Source organism: Podarcis filfolensis, assembly GCF_964270895.1.
Source record: "Podarcis filfolensis genome assembly, chromosome: 2".
In the NCBI taxonomy this organism is placed as follows: domain Eukaryota; kingdom Metazoa; phylum Chordata; class Lepidosauria; order Squamata; family Lacertidae; genus Podarcis; species Podarcis filfolensis.
Window position 1 is genome coordinate 56,876,804 of NC_139605.1, and position 23,888 is coordinate 56,900,691.

At 42.6% G+C, this 23,888-nt stretch overlaps 1 protein-coding gene across 2 annotated transcripts in view; it reads right to left on the reverse strand.

Moving 5' to 3' along the window:
* Window positions 1–2,822: 2,822 nt before the first annotated feature.
* FAF2 (Fas associated factor family member 2) overlaps window positions 2,823–23,888 on the reverse strand; it is a 32,494-nt gene continuing 11,428 nt past the window's right edge. Inside the window, exons 1-11 of one of the 2 annotated variants that reach the window (XM_083603897.1) lie at window positions 19,950–20,093; window positions 12,617–12,685; window positions 11,798–11,932; window positions 10,750–10,826; window positions 10,069–10,207; window positions 9,477–9,562; window positions 9,293–9,384; window positions 6,920–7,097; window positions 5,902–6,073; window positions 4,366–4,509; window positions 2,823–3,606 (exon numbers count right to left, since the gene is read on the reverse strand). In XM_083603897.1, coding sequence (XP_083460023.1) covers window positions 3,424–3,606; window positions 4,366–4,509; window positions 5,902–6,073; window positions 6,920–7,097; window positions 9,293–9,384; window positions 9,477–9,562; window positions 10,069–10,207; window positions 10,750–10,826; window positions 11,798–11,932; window positions 12,617–12,685; window positions 19,950–20,012 — 1,338 coding nt within the window. In that variant the 5' untranslated portion in view covers window positions 20,013–20,093 and the 3' untranslated portion in view covers window positions 2,823–3,423. Of the gene's footprint in view, window positions 3,607–4,365; window positions 4,510–5,901; window positions 6,074–6,919; window positions 7,098–9,292; window positions 9,385–9,476; window positions 9,563–10,068; window positions 10,208–10,749; window positions 10,827–11,797; window positions 11,933–12,616; window positions 12,686–19,949; window positions 20,094–23,888 lie in introns of those variants that run through there. The other variant, XM_083603896.1, reaches the window with a different exon arrangement.

Consider the following 23,888-nt stretch of genomic DNA (forward strand, 5'->3'; position numbering starts at 1 on the left):
GGTTGTAGTTCCTATCTGCTGCAGCTCCGTGACACAAGGAACCAAGCACAAGCTAAGAAGTGGAATGTTAGCATTTTTAAAATATACTGTCTACTCTGCCACCAGTGATACCTGGAGCAACTTGCTCTCAGCAAACCAAGTAAGCGTTTTCCAATGCCCATGGTAGTTTGCAGATTTGCTTTCAGTGTGTCAGTGGTTTGTTAAATATCATGGTTAGCACTTGTGTTTTTTTGTTTTAAAAAGCATGACTGATGTTTGGACAAATTCACAGAAAGGTCTACCAGTGGTTAAGTAGTGATTACTACTATTGGAGACCTCCAGATTCAGAGCAACAGCATATGTCTCCTTGTAGACTTTCTGGAGACGTCCGCTTAGCCATTGTGGGAAACAGAGTGCAACAAGGTGATCTACTATTCAGTTTTGTTTTTAAAGCTAAACATGCTACATTAAGGACTCTCCATGTTTCACTCAAACTCCAAATAACTGGAGGTGGTGGCTAGAGAAAATGGTTTTTCTCCATTGGTCGTAACACTAGAACTTGTGGACATCCAAAGAAGCTGAATATTGGAAGATTTAGGACAGATAAAAGTAAGGGTTTCTGCACAGTTAAAACTGTGGAACTCACTCCCACAGGAGGCACGGATGGCCTATCAATGGCTACTTGCAACAATGGCGATGTTCTGCCTCCATGGACAGAGGCATTAATGCTTTTGGCTGGAAACTGCAGGATGGGAGTGTGCTCTTGTCCTGCTCATGGGTTTCTCCACAGGCATCTGATTGGCCACTGTATCTCACCTGAGATTCCCAGCAATTGGTATACCATGGAATACTGCCTCTGACCATGAAGGTAGAATATAGTATAGGTCTGTTTTAGGGAACACAAAAAGCAGCCTTACACCAAGTCATAATTGTCTACACTGATTGGAAGCAATCCTCCAGGCCAGGGTCTTTTCCAACCCTACCTGCTGCATTGTAAAGCAGATGCTCTACCAGTGACAGTTCTTGCATTTGTTGCCCACTGGGTCAATTTTTGATTAAGCCATTCACTCTAACTCCCAAGATCTTTCTTGGTTGGCCACTGCCAGCTCAATAGGATTTGCATCTCCTGCCCACCTACATTGTGTCACACTTGCTTACGTGATACGTTGGATCACCCATATTCAAAAAACTCTTGTATCGCAAGAGTCTTTATTGAACTGTGACTTGATTTTCTTCCTTTGCTTAGACTGTGTATAGAAACTTTCTATTAGAAAATAGCAAGTGGTCAAACCAAAATGAACCTACCTAACCTTTACATCCTGCATTCACTCCAGCAGTATTAACTCGTTCCAGTTTGGCAAAAAGCAATACTAGTGTAAAAACTGTACATTTTCAGTGCAAACCACATCTTTTAACACTAGTGCCCACTAGAACATCTGGCAGATGATTTGCCTTTTCCCCCAAATCATATTTGCTCATGCTCTAACTTTGCTAATTAGATAACTAATTAGTATTGAGTTATGCAATGCAGCATGTTTAAAATGAATTGAGCAACTGCAAGATTCACAAATAAAGTAGGGGTTGGGGTGAATTAAGCACATCATTCATTATGGGGTGTGAAAGTATTCTCACGTTTTTGCTTTCTACGAAAATGGCATCAATCTACACTCACTGCTGTGCTTTCTTTTTATGATAAAGGCCCAAAAGGCATTCAGATGCTCTAGAGAAGAGGGCCAGGGCTATGCTTCAGTCTGTTCTATCCAAGAATTTCACATGCTAACCAAAAGGCATAAAGCCAATAGCTGAGAAATTATCTGAATTTTTGAGAGTAGCGATAATTTTTTAGGCAGGGAATACCATCAGATGAATCAATACCTATGGAAAAATATGTGTAAGAACAGAGCACACACAAGGTTCACCTTGAACCTGTATTCCCACAGAAAGACTGTGTTCATTTCATCTCCCTTTTATAATCCTTACTTAACTCAGTTTTCTTGATTCATATAGTAAGGAGGACAGAAAAATTAGTATTCTTCTGCTTCTGATCCAATCAATCAAAAAAGAGAAGGGAAGCTAAGTCTGGCAAATAAGAGTAATACTGTATTTATGAGTCCAGCTCGGATTCCAAATGATGCTCATTCGCAGGAGGCAATATTTTCTGCAGTATATACAGTAGCAAGTGGAGGCTCCTCCATCACAAGGAAACAGAAAAGAGCCCAGCCAGTTCCATAAGAAAGTCTTTGCTCTTAACTCCATATGCCTAAGAAAATTACACAACTGAGAGACTCCTTGTTAGCTGGAAAGACTTCAGAAGGCAGCTTTCCTGACCTCATGAACATCCCATTGCACTAAAGGGCAACAAGACTGAATCTGCCTTAATACAGGCAACAGCTGCAGTTATTAAGAGAGTCCTGCATCTGTAAAATCTGCAGGCTGCCTTTCAGAGCTCTGGGGTCTCTAGCTGCAACACACAGCTCATCGTTTAACACTTGCAGTGTCCTCAAGGCAGGCAGATACCATCCCCATTAACACTGACAAAATGACAACCTTGGCTCAACAAAAATGTCTGCAGTCCTTTAAGTTAGCTCAACTTTTGTGCCTGCCTTCCCGTCACTGCTGCAGTTACCTCATGTGGCTATTGCAAGAGACATAGCCCTCACTGGCACAGTCACAAGCATTCCTCCAGAATGAGCCAAGGCAAGCCTAAGATGCTGTGCAGAAGGCAGTATCGAGTCCCGATTGCTGCTGCAACATGACCCAAGGGAATTTCGCTACTAAAGCTGTGTGCGCACAGGTTAGGTCAGGCCATCATCTGGGCCAGTAAGACACTTGACAGTCAGAGGTGTTAGCACAGGCACACTAGAGGCAGAGTTTATTACACTACGCAGGCTAACAACCCTGGAGAAGAACCCCTGTGGTTAAGAATGTCAACCAGCTCCTTATAAAACAAAATAAACCAAAAACCACTGTTACCCCCATTCTCCTTTGGTCATTACAAAGCAAAAGAAATATTTAAGAGATTTATACAGAGTGAGAAGCTGGAAGGGAAAAAAAGACCCTCTGCCCATCCCTCCCCTACCTGGGCAGAAGACAACCTGGCCCACAGGTACGGTGTCCTTTAGCTGTCACAAGCAGCAAAACGTCGGGTGTTCTAATGTCAGAATGTTGGGGTATATTATTTCCAATAAAAGCAATATTTACCAAGAGCTGCCGTTTCTCCCCCTCTCTCGGGAGGGCAAACCGTGGCCCCTCCCATCGGCCCTCTGGATGTAAAAGGGATTGCGTGTGCGTGAGTGTGCAGTTTCTCCCGCCAGTGCAGACATATGGCGTGGCTGGCCTAGGCCACAGAGTCTCTGATCCCTCATGTGTACGCAGCAGTCTTTTAAAAAAAATATTGTATTATAGTAGGAATTTCTCTTTCCATCTCTGTATTTTGGGAAAATGTCAATCGTCCGTGAGGTCCTGCACAAAGAGAACTTCCGTGTGGCTGAGTCCAGCTTCTTGCAGCGTGGGTGGGTTGGGCCACTCCTCTGTCGGAAGGCAGGGCAGGACACGGCGAGGGAAGTTGGCCTCAATCTGGAACTTCTCCGGGCTCTCTTTCAAAGAGAATAGGAAGTCATGGATCACCTAAGGAGGTAGTAGACAGTTATTCACCAAATGACTGAATGCCTTGCAACTGAGAGCAGAAAGCAGATCCTCACACTGCAGCACTCTTCTATGTTTATGGAAAGAATACCCAGCAAGATGGCCATTTTTTCATGATCATCTTAGAGGGGGGCCTCCATGCAATCACAATGTACCTAATTTGTATAAAATGTTACTTGAGCAGTAAGTTTCCTCATATATCCACTGTTACTAAGAGCAGAACTTTTCATGGAACATTCATGCTGAAGGAAATTTGGAGGAGATGAACAGTGTGGGAGAAGGTGCTGGAGCCTACAGGGGGAATAGGGAACTCGAACTATCTCCACTCTCTTTCCTCCAGCCTCCGTTGGATCTCAGTGTCTTGCGTGAATTGAAGAAGTCCTTATATTCATGGAAGGGACACTGGGTTCAACCCACTCCTTCCTAAGGGCCTGCATGATGGAACAGAGAGACATCCTAGTCTCCATGTGGGAGATCCAGGTTAGAGTCCTAATAAGTTATAAAGCAAAGTGAGTAGCCCAGGGTGTATTTCTTTAAGGGTAGACCACTGGTTAGGTTAAGATAAGAGGCTTTGCAAAAATGGTAAGGATATTACTGCATTGCTCAGCTCCACCATTCCTCCACTTCTGCATACTGGGTCTCCCCTTTATCTGTATGAATCGCCAGCTGCTAAAGCAGATTCAGAGCTCAATTTCTGCCTCTCAAATAATTCTCAGCCACAAAATTTGGCCCCATCCTTACTGCTAAAGACTGTGTAAAATGGAATCGCCTCTCCACCCTGGAGTCATTGGGCATTTTGAAGACGATCTTGACACTTTCTGGGTCATCAGGATGCGGCTCTGGTGGAAGGCATTCAGATTTCCGTTCCTTCTCCTCCTGCAGAGTCTTCAGGGATAAAATGGAAATATGAATAAACGGCAGCAGCTCCAACAGTATGACAAGATACAAATAAAGCTGTAGCCACTAGATCAGCACAGCAGCAGTCAATGGAACTAAGCATATCAATAGTTACTGTCGCCTCATTTCAAATGGGCCTCAAAATTAGATTGCCAAGTCATATTCCAATATGTAGAATTCTGGCAAGAGAAGGCTCCTTCGTGCAAACCTATAAGGTTTGCATGAAGGTGTGGAGTGTTCATCAGTAGGAATAACCCAGCCAGTTACTGCATTCATTTGGAGTCAAAACGTTCACTCAAGAAATCACCACTCATTGGAACTCTTGCTAAGCTTTCTGTTGGGACTAACTAGGCTATACCCAAAGCTTTATCAGTCTTCCAGCAGAATGTGTAGTATGTACACTTGTTTCTGGTGCCTTGGTCCAAAGGAAGGGAATTGTGACAAACTGCATCCTGGGATGATGGAAAGCCTATTATGAAAATACGAATTTAGGGCCTCCTCCCACCCAATGGCGCCTGTAATGAGCTTCAACTGATAATTCTACACAAAGTTTATTCCTATTAAAACATTTGTTTTTGCATGTATTCTAAAATAATTTATTTCAAATAGAACAATATGTGTTAATGGGAAACTTCTAGAAGAGGAAGACTTACTTGAAATCTCATACTCTTAATGCAGGCACACGAAAAAGTGATCTGAATTATAACCATCAAGAGAATGGAAACTAGTAAATGGATCTGGCAACTAAACATTGTTGCTTTATTCTGCAAGTAGCCGTGCTACTTGTAAATAAATACAGTGGTACTTCTAGTTACAAACTTAATTCATTCCAGAGGTCCGTTCTTAACCTGAAACTGTTCTTAACTAGAGGCGTGCTTTCGCTAATGGGGCCTCTTGCTGCCGCTGTGCCGCTGGCACACAATTTTTGTTCTCATCCTGGGGCAAAGTTCTCAACTCGAGGCAACTCTTCCAGGTTAGCAGAGTTTGTAACCTGAAGCATTTGTAACTCGAGGTACCAGTGTATAAATAAACTGTATTAATGGGGGTGGGGAGAGAGAGAGAAACATCATGTGCAACATGATCTGAATTCTCTAAAATAAACTACTGTTCACTGATCAGAATTTTAATGGATTAATTTACAGGATCTGAATCCTGGCTCATACTGTACTATGAAATGCAGACTAACCAACTAGGAGTGGTCTTCCACAAACTAGTAACTGCTCCCATTTCCAAAGTGCCAGTACTAAATTTGCAGTAATATAAGGCCATCTACAAGAGCCAGTCATTCCCACCTGCATTTGTAGCTGAGGCATCTATTCTTATTATGAAAATTGCACCTGAGACCTGTGATTCACTGCTATTGGCACATTCAATTCTCACCCGTCGCCGTCTCTCCTCTGCTAGCTTCTGCTGCTGCACCTCCTCCTCCTTCCTCTTCTTCTTTTCCCGCTCTTCCTTTTTCTTGCGGTCTTTCTCCTGATCAGCCCGTAATGAAGCTAGGTATGCCTCATCTTGTTGTTGTCTAAGGACCTGAGTTTGGTTTCTCTCTTCTCTAAGATAAAAGGGGAAATGCATTAGTGCCAACCTGACAAGAACTGCTACAACAATGCCTGAAGAAATTTCAGATTTTTACTAGGGGAAAGATTTCTAACTAGGAGAGTTGTCCCAGTGGCTCTGCATTACGACTAGGCATAGCAGCATTTTCTTATTCGCATGTGGGAACAGCAGCTGCTGCTGCTCCTTTTCCTTCTTGATACCAAGTAGTAGCAGCAGCTTCTACCAGTTTCCTGCTTGCCCTCTCCCTCAAACAGCTTGTGCTCCTCCTGTTCCATTTGCTGGCTCAGTGGAGTAAGTAGGTGGGCAGCAGCAAAGAGCAGCAAGCGCCTCCACTTGTGGACCTCTACTGGGCCCTTGCCCATGCTGACTGAATCTTAAGGTGCTTTGACACGCAAGCAAGAATCTGGAAAAAATACCCCACGGCTAGTATCTCGAAGAAGACAGCCTTCTCTCCCTGTGAACAGCATCAGCAGTCCACTTCTTCTTAGTGACAAAGCAACCTGGTGCCAGAAATCAGCAGTATGCCAACTAGAGTTAAGAACTAGAGGCAATCTCTTCCCATCCAACACTAACACACTATTGTTGAAAGCCTGCAGTCTCTCTCAATCTGTTATAGCCTACATTAGCAATCTGCCAGCAACATATATGAACAAGAGTCATATAATTAAACAGATAGCTGCAGTTTATGGGATATATATTTTTCTTCTCTTTTACTCTATGCCCAGATAATTAAGGCAGATTGAGCAGTCGGTAGTTTTTCCACAGAAGAGATAATCACAGATTTAATTAAGTACAGTAAGGTGGAGAGTGGAGATGGCATCTCTTGTTTTTGACCTAGTACCTTTCCAGGCGCTCAGATACCAAGTATGTCTGGTTGGCATCCATGATGAATGTCAGCTGGTTAATGAGGTCATCAGGTTGGATGAGTCCTTCTAACCTCCCAACTACTGTCATTCTACGATCTTTCAGCATGATCATTGCCAGGAATGGGTAGGTGTTCTCACGCAAGGCCTGTGACACTAGGACAAATGCATACAATATAGTCAGCATTTGCAATCTTAACATATAGGGCATTTACAAAGAGATGAAGCTGCATTAAACTCCGTCATACTATTTATCTAACCCACTATTGTCTGGAAGTGACATTCTATGGTTTTGTGAATTGTCTTTCTAAGCCCTGCTATCATAGATCTTTGTGTATCCAGGCATCAGGGATTCAACTTGGGACCTTCCAGAGGGAAGTCGTGCTCTGCCACTGAGATGTAGTCCTTTCCCTTATGCAACATGAAGACTATTCCAACTTTCAGCTTCTACAGTTCTTCTACACTTTTAAGCGGAAGTGGGCTTCAGTTCTCGGCATTTGGAGTTCTAGTCCAACAGCTAATTCACACTGGAGATCTAGTATCAAAGGCATATACATAACCTTCCCAGAAAACCTATGTTTTTAATGATCAGCAGCATCAGACAAAAGGAAACCCCTTTTCAAAATTCAGGAAGGAGGCACTAGAGAAAATATTAGAGAACGCGATCATAATTCAGGGCAGCCTTCAGAACCTTAAGGCAATGATCTCAATAGTTCTGACTTTAATAAATGAAAACGCATTCACAAGCAGGGAGGAGGGAGTCATCTCAATGAGAAATTGGGGAAATCAGACTGAATAATTAGAATTCAACAGTTTTCTGTCCATGAACCTCCACACACCATGGCATGTTACCTGTCCAGTTTCTCATTAAACTAAGACACAAAGTTAATGTAACAGCAGCAGGGAACCTCCAGCTTACAGGCCCAATCAGGGCTAGCAGGGGCCCTAATTTGGCATATGAGGCCATTTTCTTCAAGGCATGCCCACCTGCCCCATACCCGATTACGTATATATGGCACCGGGAAGCAGATGTGGGGTGCAAAGGAAGAATCCTGAGGCTTAAAATGCATTTCTGGTTGCTTGGCATGTGCAGCTTGTATCTGCACCTTTTAAATTTGATGCCAAACGCAAGCCCCACTAGTACTGGTTTCACATGGGTACTGCCAACCAGTACTCCCTGCAATGCAGGAATATATAATGGAATAATTAAAATCAGTACAAAAATAAACACAACATCAGTGTTTTAGAAGGGAAACAATTCAGTTATAATTCAAAACATTCTGGTTATTATCAATGTTGTAATATCATCAAAGTGTCATACAAGTCACCCAATACAGGGATTTCCAGAGTCTGGGTGCCCTGACAAAGGAAGCCCTGTGTCCCTTTCAACCAGCAATACTTCAGTCAGTATAGGTACACAGAGCAAGGCCAACCCAGATTCAAGTGACCAGGAAAGATCCACATGACTTTAAAAAGTAGCAACCAGCACTTTGAAATGGACTTGAAAACAAACTAGCAGCCAACGCAGTGGAGCTCCATGGTTTCAGTCACTTGCCTCAGTTAACACTATGCACTAAAGCATTCTGCTGTTGTTTCTCAGCACTCAGCAAAGGCAGCTCCAAGTGTAGTATGCTGGAGTAATCCAAACTCCCTATGACTAAATCCTGTGTGTGAAGTAGCCAGATCAGCTTTCTCCAAAACAAGCATAGCTGCAACACCAGGCTAATCCACTTAAAGCATTCCTGGCCACAACTGCCACCTGAGCATCCAGAACCACACCCAGGCCACAAATCCAATTCTTCAATGGGAGTGCCTCAGACAGGCGTATTTCTATTCCATAATCAACACTCATTTCCTAATAAGCAACAGCACTTCCATGTTTTATGACGCAAGGGCTCCTTCTCCACTCTCTGTACAGACATTGAAGATGTTGATAGTCTAGGAATGCAACTTTGGGGGCAGATCCAACAATGTGGCCCTGCTCCTGTTTCAACATGTGGGTGGCTCCAGCATATCTATGACTGGCATCCGCAAATCCCTCCTAGCTGTTTCATGTAATGGTATGTTTCCCATATAGTAAAAGGGGGCAGAATAAAATACAAAACAGACACAACAGCTTATTTTGACAGCCTGATCCTAAACACATTTGCTTGACTATATCCCACCAGTTCAAAAGCATTTATTTTCATCATATAAGATTATAGTTCAAGGCTGCAATCCAATGCATACTTACTCTAGAGGAAGCACCACTGATTAGAGTGGGCCGTAACTCTAAGTAAACATGCTTAGGACTGGGCTGCAAGTGTTTATAAAACATTACATTAAGGCAGAGTTGTAATCAAAACACATACCTCTATATCCTTCTGGTTTATTTGTGGAACAAGCCCAGAAAAGCATCCTTGTATTTATGAGGGCGATCACTTCAGGTGCACAAAGGGTGTTGCTGTTTGGAAAGGATAAAAGATAAACTAATGTGAAACCGCACCAGGAACTCACACCACCATTTATAATAAAAAAAAATCTGAAGTAACCTACCGACAGAATTCATCCGTGTCTTGATGGTCATCACCATGAAGGTAAACAAGGAGGAAGCGTAGCTCCCTCTTTGCATCATTCAGTGCCTTGAGAGAAGAAACATAAGGATGTTTTAGAGAGATGAAATCTGGACAATTTGACACTGTGCTCAAGTGAAAAAAGTAGTGTCAGGTCATCAGATCATAGCATGTACACAAAGACTATAACTGTGCTAATTTTTTTGCCAAATCATGCACAGCAAACCTTCCTGATTGGATAAGGAGCACTGTGGCTGTGCTAGACCAAGTAGTGGGTCTTTGATATGGTCTTCACCCAAGGCAGACTCTTTTATTATTAGCACTACTAGAACCACGCATTGAAAAACTGAAGTTACTGTATTAGAAGAGTGATTCTATTTCCAATACATTGTAACATAGGCAGCAGTTAACAAAACGTAACTTCCAATTAAATATCTCAGGTTACTATTTTATATTACCTACAATATATGTCTACAACATTTTGCCTCAAGGGATAACTCAAGATTACTCTTCCAAGAATCTCCACTTCAATACAGGACAACACCACGTAACTCTTTGACATCTCTTGTACCAACCTGACTGTATGTTCCCTGGTAGAAAACAGGATGTATTCTTCCAAATTTTTCTTCAAACATATGAATAAATGAAACAATATCACCAACAGGGTCAGTGACCCGACTACGAGGATCAGGGCGTATGAAACGCAAAGCAAACCTAGGAAAGAGTATAAAATTGAAATATCAGCTACTGGTTATTCTAGCACCTTCAGAACATGAGTGGGATGATTTCAGTTTTACATTTGTTTATTTATATATGTTTCTGTCACCCGTATTTACAACACAAAAACCCATATTAAAGATTTCTTAACAAAAACCAACCATGCCAAAATTGTGATATTCCAGGTAAACACCTTTGTTTAGAAACATTGTTAGACCATACCAAGATTTCCAGAGCCCAGCAAGTTTGCAAGATTTCCAGTGCTAACTTGTCTTTATTTTATATTGCTAAACTTTGTTTTGCAATCATCTAATCACTAGAAACAAATAAATGACCTAATCAGTGCCTGAGAACTACAAAGTGGGCCTTCAGAAATTGGCCACTAATCTACAAGTAAACCAGTATCTAGTCTCCTGCCCACATCTGCCATAGAGTATTACCTTAACTAAGGAGTAGTGGCAAACTTCAGAATAAAGCAATAAACTCAACATGCAAACTCAATAAACTCAATATGCAAATATAAACAGGTGTGCACTTACCTAAATATATCAAGTAATGTGTAATATGTAAATCGGAATGGAAGCATTATCAAATAGTAACCCCAACCTAACAAGCCCTGAAATGACAAAGAGAAAGTTAGGTCCTTATCACGCCATTCCTTTGAAGTACAGTGGTACCTTGGTTTACGAACAGCTCTGTTTATGAACTATTCGGTTTATGAACTCCACAAAACCAGAAATAGCGTTCCGATTTGCGAACTTTACCTTGGTCTATGAACAAAAGCCGAACAGTGGAAGGGCCCCGGCGGCAGGAGGCCTCATTAGGGAAAGCGCGCCTTGATTTAAGAATGGATTTGGTTTAAGAACGGACTTCAGGAACGGATAAAATTTGTAAACCGAGGTACCACTGTACCAGCTTAAATTTATCTTGAAGCAGCTATGTTAATGAAATATTTTAGCACACATTTGGAAACTGATGTCTTACTATTTAACCTCAGAGATACAATTCCTAGATGTTGGTTCTCATCAGCAACAAGTGTTTTTCTATTCCTTTCCCCCACCCCTCACCCCAGCTTGAGGCATATTGAAATAATTACCAAATGTTTGGGCTTTTAAGTATCATTTTCCTTTGCTGTTCTGCTTTTTATTTTTACAACAGGACAACAAAAGTAACCACACAGCCTCTTATAGAAAAGAAGACCCCATTCAAGGTAACATCTGTGTTCTAAACCTGCAGAAAAGTATTTTCCTTGTACAGTCATACCTCGGGTTAAAGACGCTTCAGGTTGAGCGTTTTCAGGTTGCGTCCTGCGGTGACCCAGAAGTAACGGAATGGGTTACTTCTGGGTTTCGCCGCTCGCGCATGCGCAGACGCTCAAAATGACGTCACGCTCATGTGCAGAAGCAGCGAATCGCAACCCGCGTACGCGCAGATGCGGGTTGTGTTCTGCTCAGGATGTGAACAAGGCTCCGGAACGGATCCAGTTTGCATCCAGAGGTACCACTGTAGGTGCTTTATTGTTTCATAGAACTGACCACAGAGAACAAATACTTCCCTAGTTAAGCTAATCTCAGTTATAGAACTTGCCCTTGGTTGCGGCCTTGAAACAACATAGCTGTAGATCCTGTGGTCAGCAGTGTTGACCTGTAGCGGTCTAGAAGGTGGTGGATTGAAGACACTTGGGACACCCTCTTGCTCATTCAATCGGTCCTGAACAGCTGCCTATGGAGGGCGTAACAAGGACTGGTTAGCATATTTTACCTGTCACACAGAAAATTATTTTAGAAAGTATATAGACAAAAAATAAAAAGATGACTAAGATATTTAATACTGTAGTCAGGAAGACAGCTTTGCTGAGCTCTTTCCACAGAGCAAAAAATAAAAATAAAAATACAGATTTATTCAAATTAGGGAAAATGCTAATTTTGTATAATCAATATCACTAGAGGCTGCAGAATTCGGTTTTTGTGTGTGCAGAATCTGGATCCCCATTGTTCATCCAAGGTCCTTCTTTGTGTGCCCTCTGCAAGGGTGGTGCAGAGGATGGTAACAAAAGAAGGGGTCTTTTCAGGGGTGGCTCTGACTTTGGCCTGACTTCAAAGGCACATAGTCATTGAGCTGTATCCAATGGTGGGGTGTATTCACCCCACCCCAATAACATTAGGCTCTAATGTCTTTGGAAATCTGTACTGGACCAGAGGCTTCCATTAGTTGAATGGGGAAGGAACTTTTGTATATCCACCTTCCCCAACCACCCACACCCCTGCTCCAGCGGGATAGTGGGAGGTGCCACAGAAGCATATTGGATCAAAGAGCCTTTTGTCAGAGGAGAAAAAGCACTGGATACCATCTACTGTTGGTAAGCAACAAGTGCAACAAGCAAGCAAGCCCCAAGTGAGACAGTACCTCTATGTTCCAGTTGTGTTGTTCCAGTGTATGACGGCACTGGTCCATGGACTCTATGCCAGTCAGGTCCTGAGGGCAAGAAATGGGGTGGGATAACTTAAGTCAAAACAATAAACAATATAGTCCTCGAATCAAATTTTATTTTGTTTCTCATTTAAGCCACTTCCGTTCGGAAATCAGAATTCAACAAGGCATTTGTAAACAAACTGCCTCACAAAAGGAGCAAACATCAAACTTTGTGAGTCTTGAGATTCTCTTTCCACAAGACAGCTGGTCACACTAGAACCTGAGAAACCAGGATTCAAATTCCGACTCGCCACAAGCTCATTGGGTGACCCTGAGCTAGTCACTGCCTCTCAGCCTAAACTACCTCACCGGGTTGTTGCGGGGATTAAATAATGGAGGCGAGAGCCATGTACACCACCTCGAGCTCATTGGAGATAAAGGTGGGATATAAGTGCAATCAATCAATAGAATAAAATTATTCTGATTTCGCCTTCACCTCTCTGAACTCTCTTATTTCTGAAGACCAGTCCTACTAGAGTTACAGCCCTGTGATTAAACACTTTACTGCTTTTCATTAGCACTTCTTTTTCCAGTTTATTTTGAGCTTTTAATTTATTAGCATTCTCTGTCCAAATTGTGATTCATCTCCAATCTGCTCTTTACAGACGCGAGTTCCTACATTTATCATCAGAATAACAGTAGGTATGCTTTCAACCAAGGATATATTGCCACTATATGTAATGCCACACTGCACTAACAGAATGCATGCAGGCACACAGAAATAATTCAACAGAAGCCCTCAGGCTGTAGCATTCCACTCAGCTAGTTAGGCTGGTATTCCTGGTCTTGTTTCATCTTTGCTCAACCTTCAATTGTGCTGGACATGTGAGGTAACAAGCTTTGCTCTGCAAAGCAGTGAATTATTGCCTAATTAGTTCTTCAGAGATAATTTCTTATAACATTCCTAGTTAGCAGCATAATACTTAGAAGAGCGTTATTCTTCCTCTCACAACACTGACAGAGCAAGTCTCACAAATAAGCCTCGGAACAGGATTTACAATGCTCATTCCCTAAAAATTCAACTAATTTAGATGCCTTTCTGAAACATATTCCTGAATGGGCATGTGCACCTACTGCTTCTTCACATTTCTAGACTGACAGTTGACCTTTTCAGTGTGCTTAAAGTGGTACTGCTGCTTACCAATCTACAAAGTTCAAAAGCTCATTTGCACTCCCATACAGCTAGAACTGCTGCAATATGCAGTAAAATTGGATGCCAGAATTTTCTCTGTTTAAAAGTATGTAAAGGACTGTAGCAGCTTAATGTGACAAAACAAACTCTACACAACAGTGTTTTCATACAGGTCTCAATAGGGGGGTTGGGCATTTCAAACTATACACAATTTAGCAAGAATCCCTCTTCAAAAACCCCTTTTCTCCCTATAGGTGTAACATAATGCAGTTGTCGTGTCTTGTAAGCTTTCTTCCTCAGAGCCAACATTACAACAGATGGGGACAACAGCCTACATGTTTCCATGTCTACTGGATTGCCATGCAAGTGTCAAACCTGGTATATCTTCTGCCAAATTTGGCATTCTGAGAATCTCAGTTTTTGTACTAATGTGTCTGTGTGTATAACATTTTTCACAGTTATCTGTAACTACTTTACTCAAGGTCAGAATGAAAAACAGGCACAAAACTAACTGCTAATGCTGTTCTCTTCAGTGTTTTTTTAAAATAATATTTTTATTAGTTTTAAATTACAGTCCAATAATAGCCTCATTATAACAATACCAATTTATAATACAATTATTAATACCAATCATGCAAATACAGAATTATATAATTTATTTAAAGTGGCCCCCCTGCATGCTAGATTTGATGATTTTCTTTAATTCTGCGTTCTAAAGTCTAACTAGTTTCAATTACATTCCGGTCATAATAATAATAATAATCCCTTATACAACAACTGCAATATTAATAACTTCTATTCGTGTTGACACATTAAATGATTTATAAAGCTTCAAGTGAGGAACTCAAACTATATCCATGTTCTTCCCGTGTGTGGCAATTATTCTGTCTGTAGCATTTCTTCCTGTCCTTGTAAGATGTTATGTCTCCCCCACCCCACCCCATTTGTTGCTGTAATACATCATGCCTAGGGCGGAGCTGTTGTTCCAGAAATTTCTCCATCGCTCTGTCCCATGCTTCATTGTTCTGCACTGAGAACTTTAACAACAGCTGCAAAAGTTGCTCTGTCCCAGTAAATAAACTATTTTCACCATTTTTCCCCTCAGCCTGGGAAGAAGAGTGGTCTGTCAAACTGCAGATGACTCAATAAAGAACCTTATCAGTTCCTTGGCAGCTCCCAAACTCCTTTCATCCTTCTTCCAGCTGAAGATATATGGCCAGTTATCCTTCCAATTAAATTAAAATCCAAGTCCTCTTAGCGTTATTCACTTCATAGATAATAAAGGATGGGGAAGAGTCAGCTCTAAGTTTCTATCATAAACTTGTTGCAAAATAGAGCTTCCCTCCTTTTTTCCTTTTTTTTACACGCAGTTCCATTTGATGTTATATACCATATTTATAACCCAATTTCTTCCATCATCACTTGTACAAGTATAATTTGAACCAACATTCAGGGGAAGGTTTCTGAATCGTAACTGTAGAGAAGAAAACTTTAAATAAAGAAACTTTAGGCTCCCCACCCACCGTCTTTTGCATCAGATGAAGTCTTATCTCAAATTCAAACCTTAAAGTCCTTGCGGTTGGTTTGTTCTGCAGTTTGTGATCTCCTCTCTTCTAGCACGCGCCTGTACTTTAGTCCAATTAAGCTCTAATTAACAGGAGAACCTCTGTTTCTTAATGGCGGCATTGGAGAGTTTTCAGCAGACAAAGCGCTTTTGCACCTCCCACATTCCATGCCAGAGTGAGAGCCAGGTACCAAGACAAATTCTGGGGGGAATTTGCAATGATGATTTACCCTCAATCATCCTTGTTTTTCCTTTGCCTATGATCTCCCACTGTCATGGGGGCTGCCTCTATTAAGGCAGAGTGGAACCAGAAGCCCTCTTCAGTGTTATAACCATGGAACTGCACAACATTTATGAAGCACTGGAACTTTCCCCACACTACTGTTTGTAAAAATGCAATGCAAAACAATTCTGTATCAGCTAACTCCTGCAAATATATTCCATGGCTTAAAGATGGCTATAAGATCAGATCACTAAATCTGATGGGTGCATTCTCATCTGAGATTCCAGTCGTCAATTTCGCCTATCCACCGGTGACTTGAAGGGCCTCTTGCATACATACAGCAGGACCCCCTTTACAGCAGCCATGGAAAAAAACTGGCATATCACCAGCTATTTTCAAAGGACGGAAAAAAGGTATTTTAATTGCTTGAAATAATGCTTTTTGTTCATTTTAGTTTTGCAGTAAATGAAAATGTTCTAACATCGCAGTAGAATATGCCCCTTGTGGTCAACTGTACCATTGGTTAAATGTCCAACAAATGATTTTACTAATAAAGAAGATGAACAAATACTATTGTATGTATATTTCTAATACTAGAGTATTTACTGCTTTGAGGTGCAATTCAGAAGGTGCTTAGAGAGACCCACTGAGCCAAGCAGAAAGGAGGGTGGACCCACAGTAGACACACAAGCAGCTAGTGGCACTGAACTACCTGATCCAACGTGGTTCAGGGCAAAGCGAAGATCAGTCAAGTTATTTTAGCATTAGAGACAGAAAATCCCACAAGTCCGTCTTCCCCTACCTTCCCCATATGCCATGGACCCAAACCTGACCAGGCTTGCAATTGGTGTTTAGTAAAAACTTGCACATGCTAAATGCATTCATACATTTAACATCACGTTTGGTTTTGCTCTATGTCATACAAGTGAAACATTTCCAAGAAGCCTGTAACTAGCTTTGCTGTTAACTTCCAAACCATTGCCAAATTCCAGAGAATTATGTTTCCAAGGTGAGGAGCACCTGACTCTAACAGAACAAAAGCCTTTGCCAGGCTGAGAATTTGTTCTTGTACAAGTGCAGCAATCAAAGACTGAATATGATATAGATGACAGATACAATTTGGTAAAGTTTCTCAGTTAATTTAAGGAAGTTGTTTTTCTGGATACCAGCTGCAGGTTCACTTTAAGATGGGATATACAATGGTATTATCAATAAAGTTCCAAGTTTTAATTCTCATTTATTAGTAAGAGCATTTATTACCATGGGGACCAAATCCTTTAATTTTGTGGTGAACCTACAGGCCATACATACATGTCAGCCAGTCCAATCAACACCTCCATAGGTAGGAGGCAATCCAGTGCTGGACAGTCTCCTGACTGAAGGATACCTTTGAAGGTACAGATAAGACTAGCCAACAGCTGACCCAGTCTGTACTTTCACTTTGAAAGGCACAGATGTGGGCCTCATTCCTTCCACCCACATTGTGGGACACCGGACTTGACAGAAAACGTAGCCAGCCCTTTAAATAAAATTCAAGAAAAAATAAACCTCTCAGCGTTCTCCCCAATTTTCTACTTTAATAGTAGCTAATTAAGTATTGTTATACATATTTTTCAAGTCACCATCCGACACTTGTTTGGTTCAGAGCTGACCACTTCCATTCTAAACAATGAGGGAAATACACAGAGACAAGAATAGCATCTACATGTACAAAGAAAATAAAATTCCATTTATCTGGAACACTGCGTATGCATGAAACTGAGCCTTATAACAGTGAAATGCGGACTCTGTAATACGGGGTGGAGAATCTTCTCAGCCCAAGGGCCACACTCATTCAGGGGCAGCTTTCCAGAGGTTGCATGCCACTGACAGGCAGGGCCCAGAACAAATGTCTGCAGGCCAAATGATGTGAATCTTATCTTTGTACAACAGGCTACATTCCAGCCAAGTAAAAAACTTGAAGTTTCTACACACCTCCATCTGGGCGACCAAGAGACATTCTTAGGACACATTCTAGCCAGACAAAAGCACTTGAGGAGGGAGCAGAGCCAGTGTGGAGTATGGCCTAGGCAGGCCTAGAAGTCAGATAGAGAGCCCACATTTATCTCCTGGACTCGAGGTTTACCACGCCTGTTGTAAAATATTTTTGAAGGAAGGTCTGGAAATGCATTACTTTAGACTAAATGCATATATGGTCACTTTCTTCTCCCCATTATAGCCAGTTTATGTCTTAAGTCTTAAGAAAACCATATATTTTCAAAATTCCCATCATTTCAAATGTATGTAGATAGTTTCAATATACACCAGATCAGCAGTACAGTTACCTGCTCAGCATTTGTTTTAGGTGAGCAGCTGAACAACAAATTGCACCTACTTGCCTATTATACATTTCCTATTATAATGTCATAGTATCATTTTTTTTCTGGGCTGAGTGAGTGGTAATATAATAGCAGTATTTTCAGTTCTCCCTCCATCTCTTTATTTCAGACAAGCACAAACAGAGCCACAAGAGCAACTGGCCCAGTACTATATCCCTCCACCCCAAACTGCCTCACTTTTTTTGCTCAAAAAAGTGAAGTACAGTGGTGTCTGCCTCACATCAATGGTGAGGTAAAGATAAGGTAAGGTAAAGGACACCTGGACCATTAAGTCCAGTCAAAGGCAACTATGGCTCTAAGTGCCGCCACCTACCAACTGGCATTTCAAAATGCAACAAACACACACAGTAAAGTATGTGGCATTTATCAAATGCCCGAATATGGCTTAAACCAAATAATCTCTTCAAAGTAGTACAACTAAGGTAATTTAGCAGCTTTAGAAGCAAAGAGAAAAGAAGGATTGGAAACTTAGAAGAATGAGGGGTGTTTGAAGAGTACTGCTGTGTGTGGGATAGGTTCTTTAGACTTGCAGTTAGTACATTTAAGAAACAGTGAACATTACATTTTGATTTAATTGTTAATATATTGTGATTATTCAAAACAATAAAGGGAGTGCTTTCACCCCAATGTGCTCTCCCAAAAGGCAAAAACAAAAAAACCAACCCTCCTCCAGAAGACAAGAATTGACTAAGACCCCTGACAAAGAAATGTCAAATATAGGTATAACAAGAGAAAATTGGATCTTTGGGGGAGGGGAGACAGAGTAGTTGCTGTTCTTCCTCAGCCCCATCTCCATCCAGCTCCCCTACAACAGTGTTTGGATTTTTTATGAAATGCTCAACTCACCGTCAATAATTCTTACTGGAACCTCCCACTTCTGTCAGCAGTGAGAGAATTAAAAGTTGCAACCATGCTAAAAACGTCAGAGCAGTACTAACATTCTCCACTACAGTCATGTATGGAAGGTTATAATGTTAATAGAAACTGAAAGGTGTGGGAGGCAGTCTTGCCCATGACTTAAAAAGAGCAAAATGGCAATCAAAGCATTCAACCCTGGCTAAACAGAAGGCCACTTGTGTGAAGAAATACCACAATTTAAGTTATAAGCCATCATGGGAATGAATCCCCAATACAGAGCTTTCTACTTTTTAGGAAAGTCCAAAATATACTCTCTCAATTGTTTATGCCAAGTGGTGCAAGACAGTTTAAGGCTCTCTATGGAATACTAAAGAGCAGGAAGAGGGCACTCATACTTGGCAGTGGAGACCACTGGACTCGGTGGAATTTACTTCCAAGAAAATATGCTCGACTGGGCGCTATAGGAGCTTGTAATTGGGATTCTCCTCGCCTCTCAGTAGAGCAACCTTTAAAAATAAAAAAGCAGGGGGGGGAAGGGAAGCTCCTTTTTAATAATCAGCTTAGCAACCGGGATGTCCCTCCCCCAGACAGGTGTACTGACTCATTTCCTGTTTGTTGCTCTTAACCATCACAACGCATAATATCTGCGGGTGATTATTTATTTAAATGGTACGCTGCGGAAGAGCACAAAACAGCGAAGCAAGCTTAACCGCTCGCAGGCCGACCCCACGGACTATACGTTGCTGGTTCCCACCCCACGGCCATACCCGCGTTGCAGGGGGGTGGGAGGCAGGTCCAGGCGGCGGCCTCCCTAGGCTGGCAGCCATCAGGCCATCGATGGTCAGACCGAGCCCGTGGCCGCTTCCGCCGAGCGCACCCTCCGCGCCCCGCTCTCTGGCCCCGCCGCCGCTGCCCCCCGCCCAGCAGAAACCTCAGGCCGGCCAGCCTGCTCTCCTCCGCCCCCCAACCCCCGGCGCCGCCCGCTCCTCTTGGCCGCCCGGCGCGCCGGGGACCCACGCGAGGGCGGAGAGGGGGCCCAGCCTCCCGCCCAGGCGGCCGCCCTGGCTCAGCCCGCCGCGCCCCCCTCCACCGGCCGCGCCCGCGTCCAGCACCTGGAACTGGAGCAGCTTCTCGGTCTGTTCCGCCGACAGCTCCCGCTCCTCCGGAGCCGCCATTTTGCTGCTGCCTCTGACCCGCAGTTGCGTCACTCCGCGGAAGTGACGTGACAATTCGAAACTTCCGACCGCGTTCCGCGCGCGCCGCCGCCGCAAACAATAAAATAAAGAGAGGGGTCTAGAGTAGTTAGTGGAAGCTCACAGGGATTGTGGGAGCGGGAGTTATAATACAGAATTTTCCGTTCCTTCTTGGTGCTGCGTGGTTCGTTGGCTTTTTTTTTGTTTCCTCCGAGACAAAAGTTAATAGTTGCCAAACTTTGGAGAAATCTAACTTTCAGCAGTCTCCTCACCCAGCAATAAAGGCAGCAGCGAGGCCAGGAGCTTATTCTCTTTACAATTTCGTCTGAAATGTGTGGTGTGTGTGTGTTAGTTTCAGAGTGTTCTAGAAGTCTGCTCCCTGTTACCCTGCTGCGGCTTGGAGGGATGTGCTTGGGGAACAGCAGCTGGCAACAGTTCTTGCAGTGTAGCACGCTGCTGGTACCGCAGTTTATAAAAGTGGCGTTATGAGGCTGGTTTGGATTCGCAGCCCCACACCCCCCAAAAAGAAAATCCCGTACCAAACGCCCCTCAGGTTGCAGCAGCAGCAAAAGGTCAATCTTCTTAAATTGCTCCCTCCCAGCCCAAATCATGCAATGCACGCAGGAGCCTTGTGCGATACCGACAGATTGCGCTTGGGCTTTAGAATCTTTGCGCGAAAAGGGGGGGGGGGTTAAAATCACGTGCCAGGCGGAACACAGAAAACAAAAATGGATTTCAGACTAAACTCGGAAGCTGGGCGTGCGCGCAAGCCAATTTCTACAAGTCTGTAATCACACCTATGTGTCACATTTGCACGCGCCCGCATCTGGCTTCCGGTTTAATTTGGAATCTCCATTTTAAACCCTGGATGCAGAAGAGCCACGTGGTTGTTTGCCAGTGAGCGAAACGCAAGGGGTATTTGCATTTAGTGTGGTGACAGCGCATAGCATCCGTATCAGATACGTTTTGCAAGGGAAATCGTGCAACACTGCCTGCTTTTAACGGAACAGTGTGTTGATTTTGAATAATGTAGGCATGGAAACAGATTTAAAGTTGAGCCAGAACCCATCCCTACAATCTGCAAGGAGGCTTACAATAATATAACAATTTGCATCCACAATAACGCAGCAATGCAGAGTAAAACAGAGATAAAATGGCACTAAAAAATTAAAACAACTTACAAAAGGATAGAAATGCCATTATGGCAAAGCTTGAAGTCAGTGCTGCTAGGAATAAAGGTGCTAGGAGAACTTCCCAAAGGAAGGAGTTTCCAAGCTAGGTGCCACAATAGAAAACACCGTATCTTGGATAGCTATTCACTTAGAAGCTAAGTCAGGAAAGGGGAACCTGTGGGTCTCCTGGTGCAGCTGAGCTCACATGAACTTCAGGTATTATAGACAAAGGCCGAAGTCTCAAGGATGGGAGTTGTAGTCCTGCAACACCTGAAGGGCCACAGGTTCTTCATCTTTGAATGATTCAAACTGTACAAACTGCCAGACTTGGGTGCATGCAATGGAGCTTCTCCTAACCTGTCTCCTTAGCCCCCTACTCCACCCTCAACATTAGCTCTGGAGGGTTGGAATGCCCTCTGGAACAGATTTTTGAGGTGGGGGGGAGAGGGAAGAAGAGGTAATGAAAGTTCTATTGTGCCTGTGGAAACCCACTGGTGCAGCACTGAGGGTGTATGAGCTGCTGTAGGGGGAGAAGATGAAGGGAAAATCCTGTTGTATTAGTCTTTTTCCACTGACACAATGCCATTACTGGATACAGCACTATGCCTATGGTGCACACACACTCATCCATTTCTGCCACTCAGAATGAAAAGACTCACCTTTCAATGATTTGCCTTAGTTCCAAGTTCCTTAAACAAACTTGGACCTAAGTCTTTGCTATTGCAAGCATATGTTGTGATATGAGCAATATCATACCCTCCAACATTTCTCCATTGAAAATAGGGACGTCCCATTCCATAATAATAATTTCACTATTTATACTCTACACATCTTAATGGGTGACTTCCAACATATATAAAAAACATAATTAAACATTAAAAAAACCCTTCCCTATACAGAATAGCCTTCAGATGGCTCAGGGGTTGGATAACTCCATACACTCCAACATTTTCTCCAATGAAAATAGGGACGTCCTAAGGAAAAGCGGGACATTCCAGGATTAAGTCAGAAACTGGGATGGCTTTTCTAAATCAGGGACGGCCCTGGAAAATAGGGAAACTTGGAGTGTCTGCAATATTTTACCTGTCTGTTTGGGGTAGCTTCTAAACTTCTGGTTGTGAAAGGTGAGCTCAGGAGTTTGAACTGTAGCCCCACCCCCCGGGCAGAATTCCAAAGGCCCTTTATTTGCAAGCGTTTATCACTTCTTTGTGGGAATATTAAAGTTTGGCCAAGGGGCACAGATGGCTGCACCACTATATATCTGCATTCTTCCTCCTCTCCTTGGACTCAGTGGCACATGTGGGTGAGTTGGCACCAGATTATCAGATGCCTCTTGCAGCCCACTGGCTCCCTTGCATAGACCACCTGGCCACTCTTGCTGTCAGTTTCTGAGAGAGTGAAAGCTTTGTGTTCTGTTGATGTTGAATTCAGCAGAAAGGGGAAAGCAGACAGAATCTGAACAACAGTAGCAAACAGAACAACAACATACTGAACGGAGAAAAGGGAGAGGAGAGAGAGAAGAGAGAGAAGGTTGTTTTCTGCTGCTCCAGAGAAGCGGACACGGAGCAATGGTTCCAAACTACAAGAAAGAAGATTCCACCTAAACATTAGGAAGAACTTCCTGACAGTAAGAGCTGTTCGACAGTGGAATTTGCTGCCAAGGAGTGTGGTGGAGTCTCCTTCTTTGGAGGTCTTTAAGCAGAGGCTTGACAACCATATGTCAGGAGTGCTCTGATGGTGTTTCCTGCTTGGCAGGGGGTTGGACTCGATGGCCCTTCCAACTCTATGATTCTATGATTCTAAGAGGTCATGCAGAGGAAAAAAGTTAGAAAGAAATACTAAATTTAAAATGTGACAAAGTACTTAACATGTATTGCATTTCATGTTTGTATTGCTTGCATTGCCTAAAAAATGGTAGGGTTTTTGTAATAACTAAGGTTTATGAACACTGTACTCAATATATAATTTTTACAACCTTGATTGGGGCTGGCTCGTATTTTCTTTTTCTTTCAAATCACCATTTTCATATGATTAATGTAGCAGTGTGGTTCTCCTGAGTTAAAAAGAAATGTAAAAGTCAGATTAAGAAATTTTAAAGCTATGCACTCCTGGTCTATTAAGGTCAAATGACTTGTGATGTTAAATGCATCTTTACAAGTAATGTGCACATTTTTTAAAAAGCAGTGGTGTGGGGTAGGGTGATAATGACCTGAATCACAGCAGATACAAAGGGAAGGTTTAACCCATTCCTCCCCTGCCATGTTATTGACAAAACATGCTCCTCTGAAGCTACTATTTGAATTGGGAAGAAAGCTTCCATTGGCATCAGTACCCTTTATTTATCTGAAGCCAGACAGTCATCTTGATAAGCAAGTCAAGGTGATCTTGGAGTAGCTCATAAAATCATAGACTCGTAGAGCTGGAATGGACCCTGGGAGTCATCTAGTGTAACCCCCTGCAATGCAAGAATCTAAACTAAATCATAGTTACTTCTGTTGTGCCTGCCAACATTTGGCAGAGGAAAATAAATAAGTAAATGCACCTATATTGGTGATAGGGGAATCAGAGGTTCATAGTGGGCAAACCAATTGAAAGCCATTTCCATGAAGCCTGGTGGCCAACTAATTTTGGAAATTGTAGCTTCTATTTTCTTATAGTTTAGGAAGTATCCTTTCACATTCTAGTA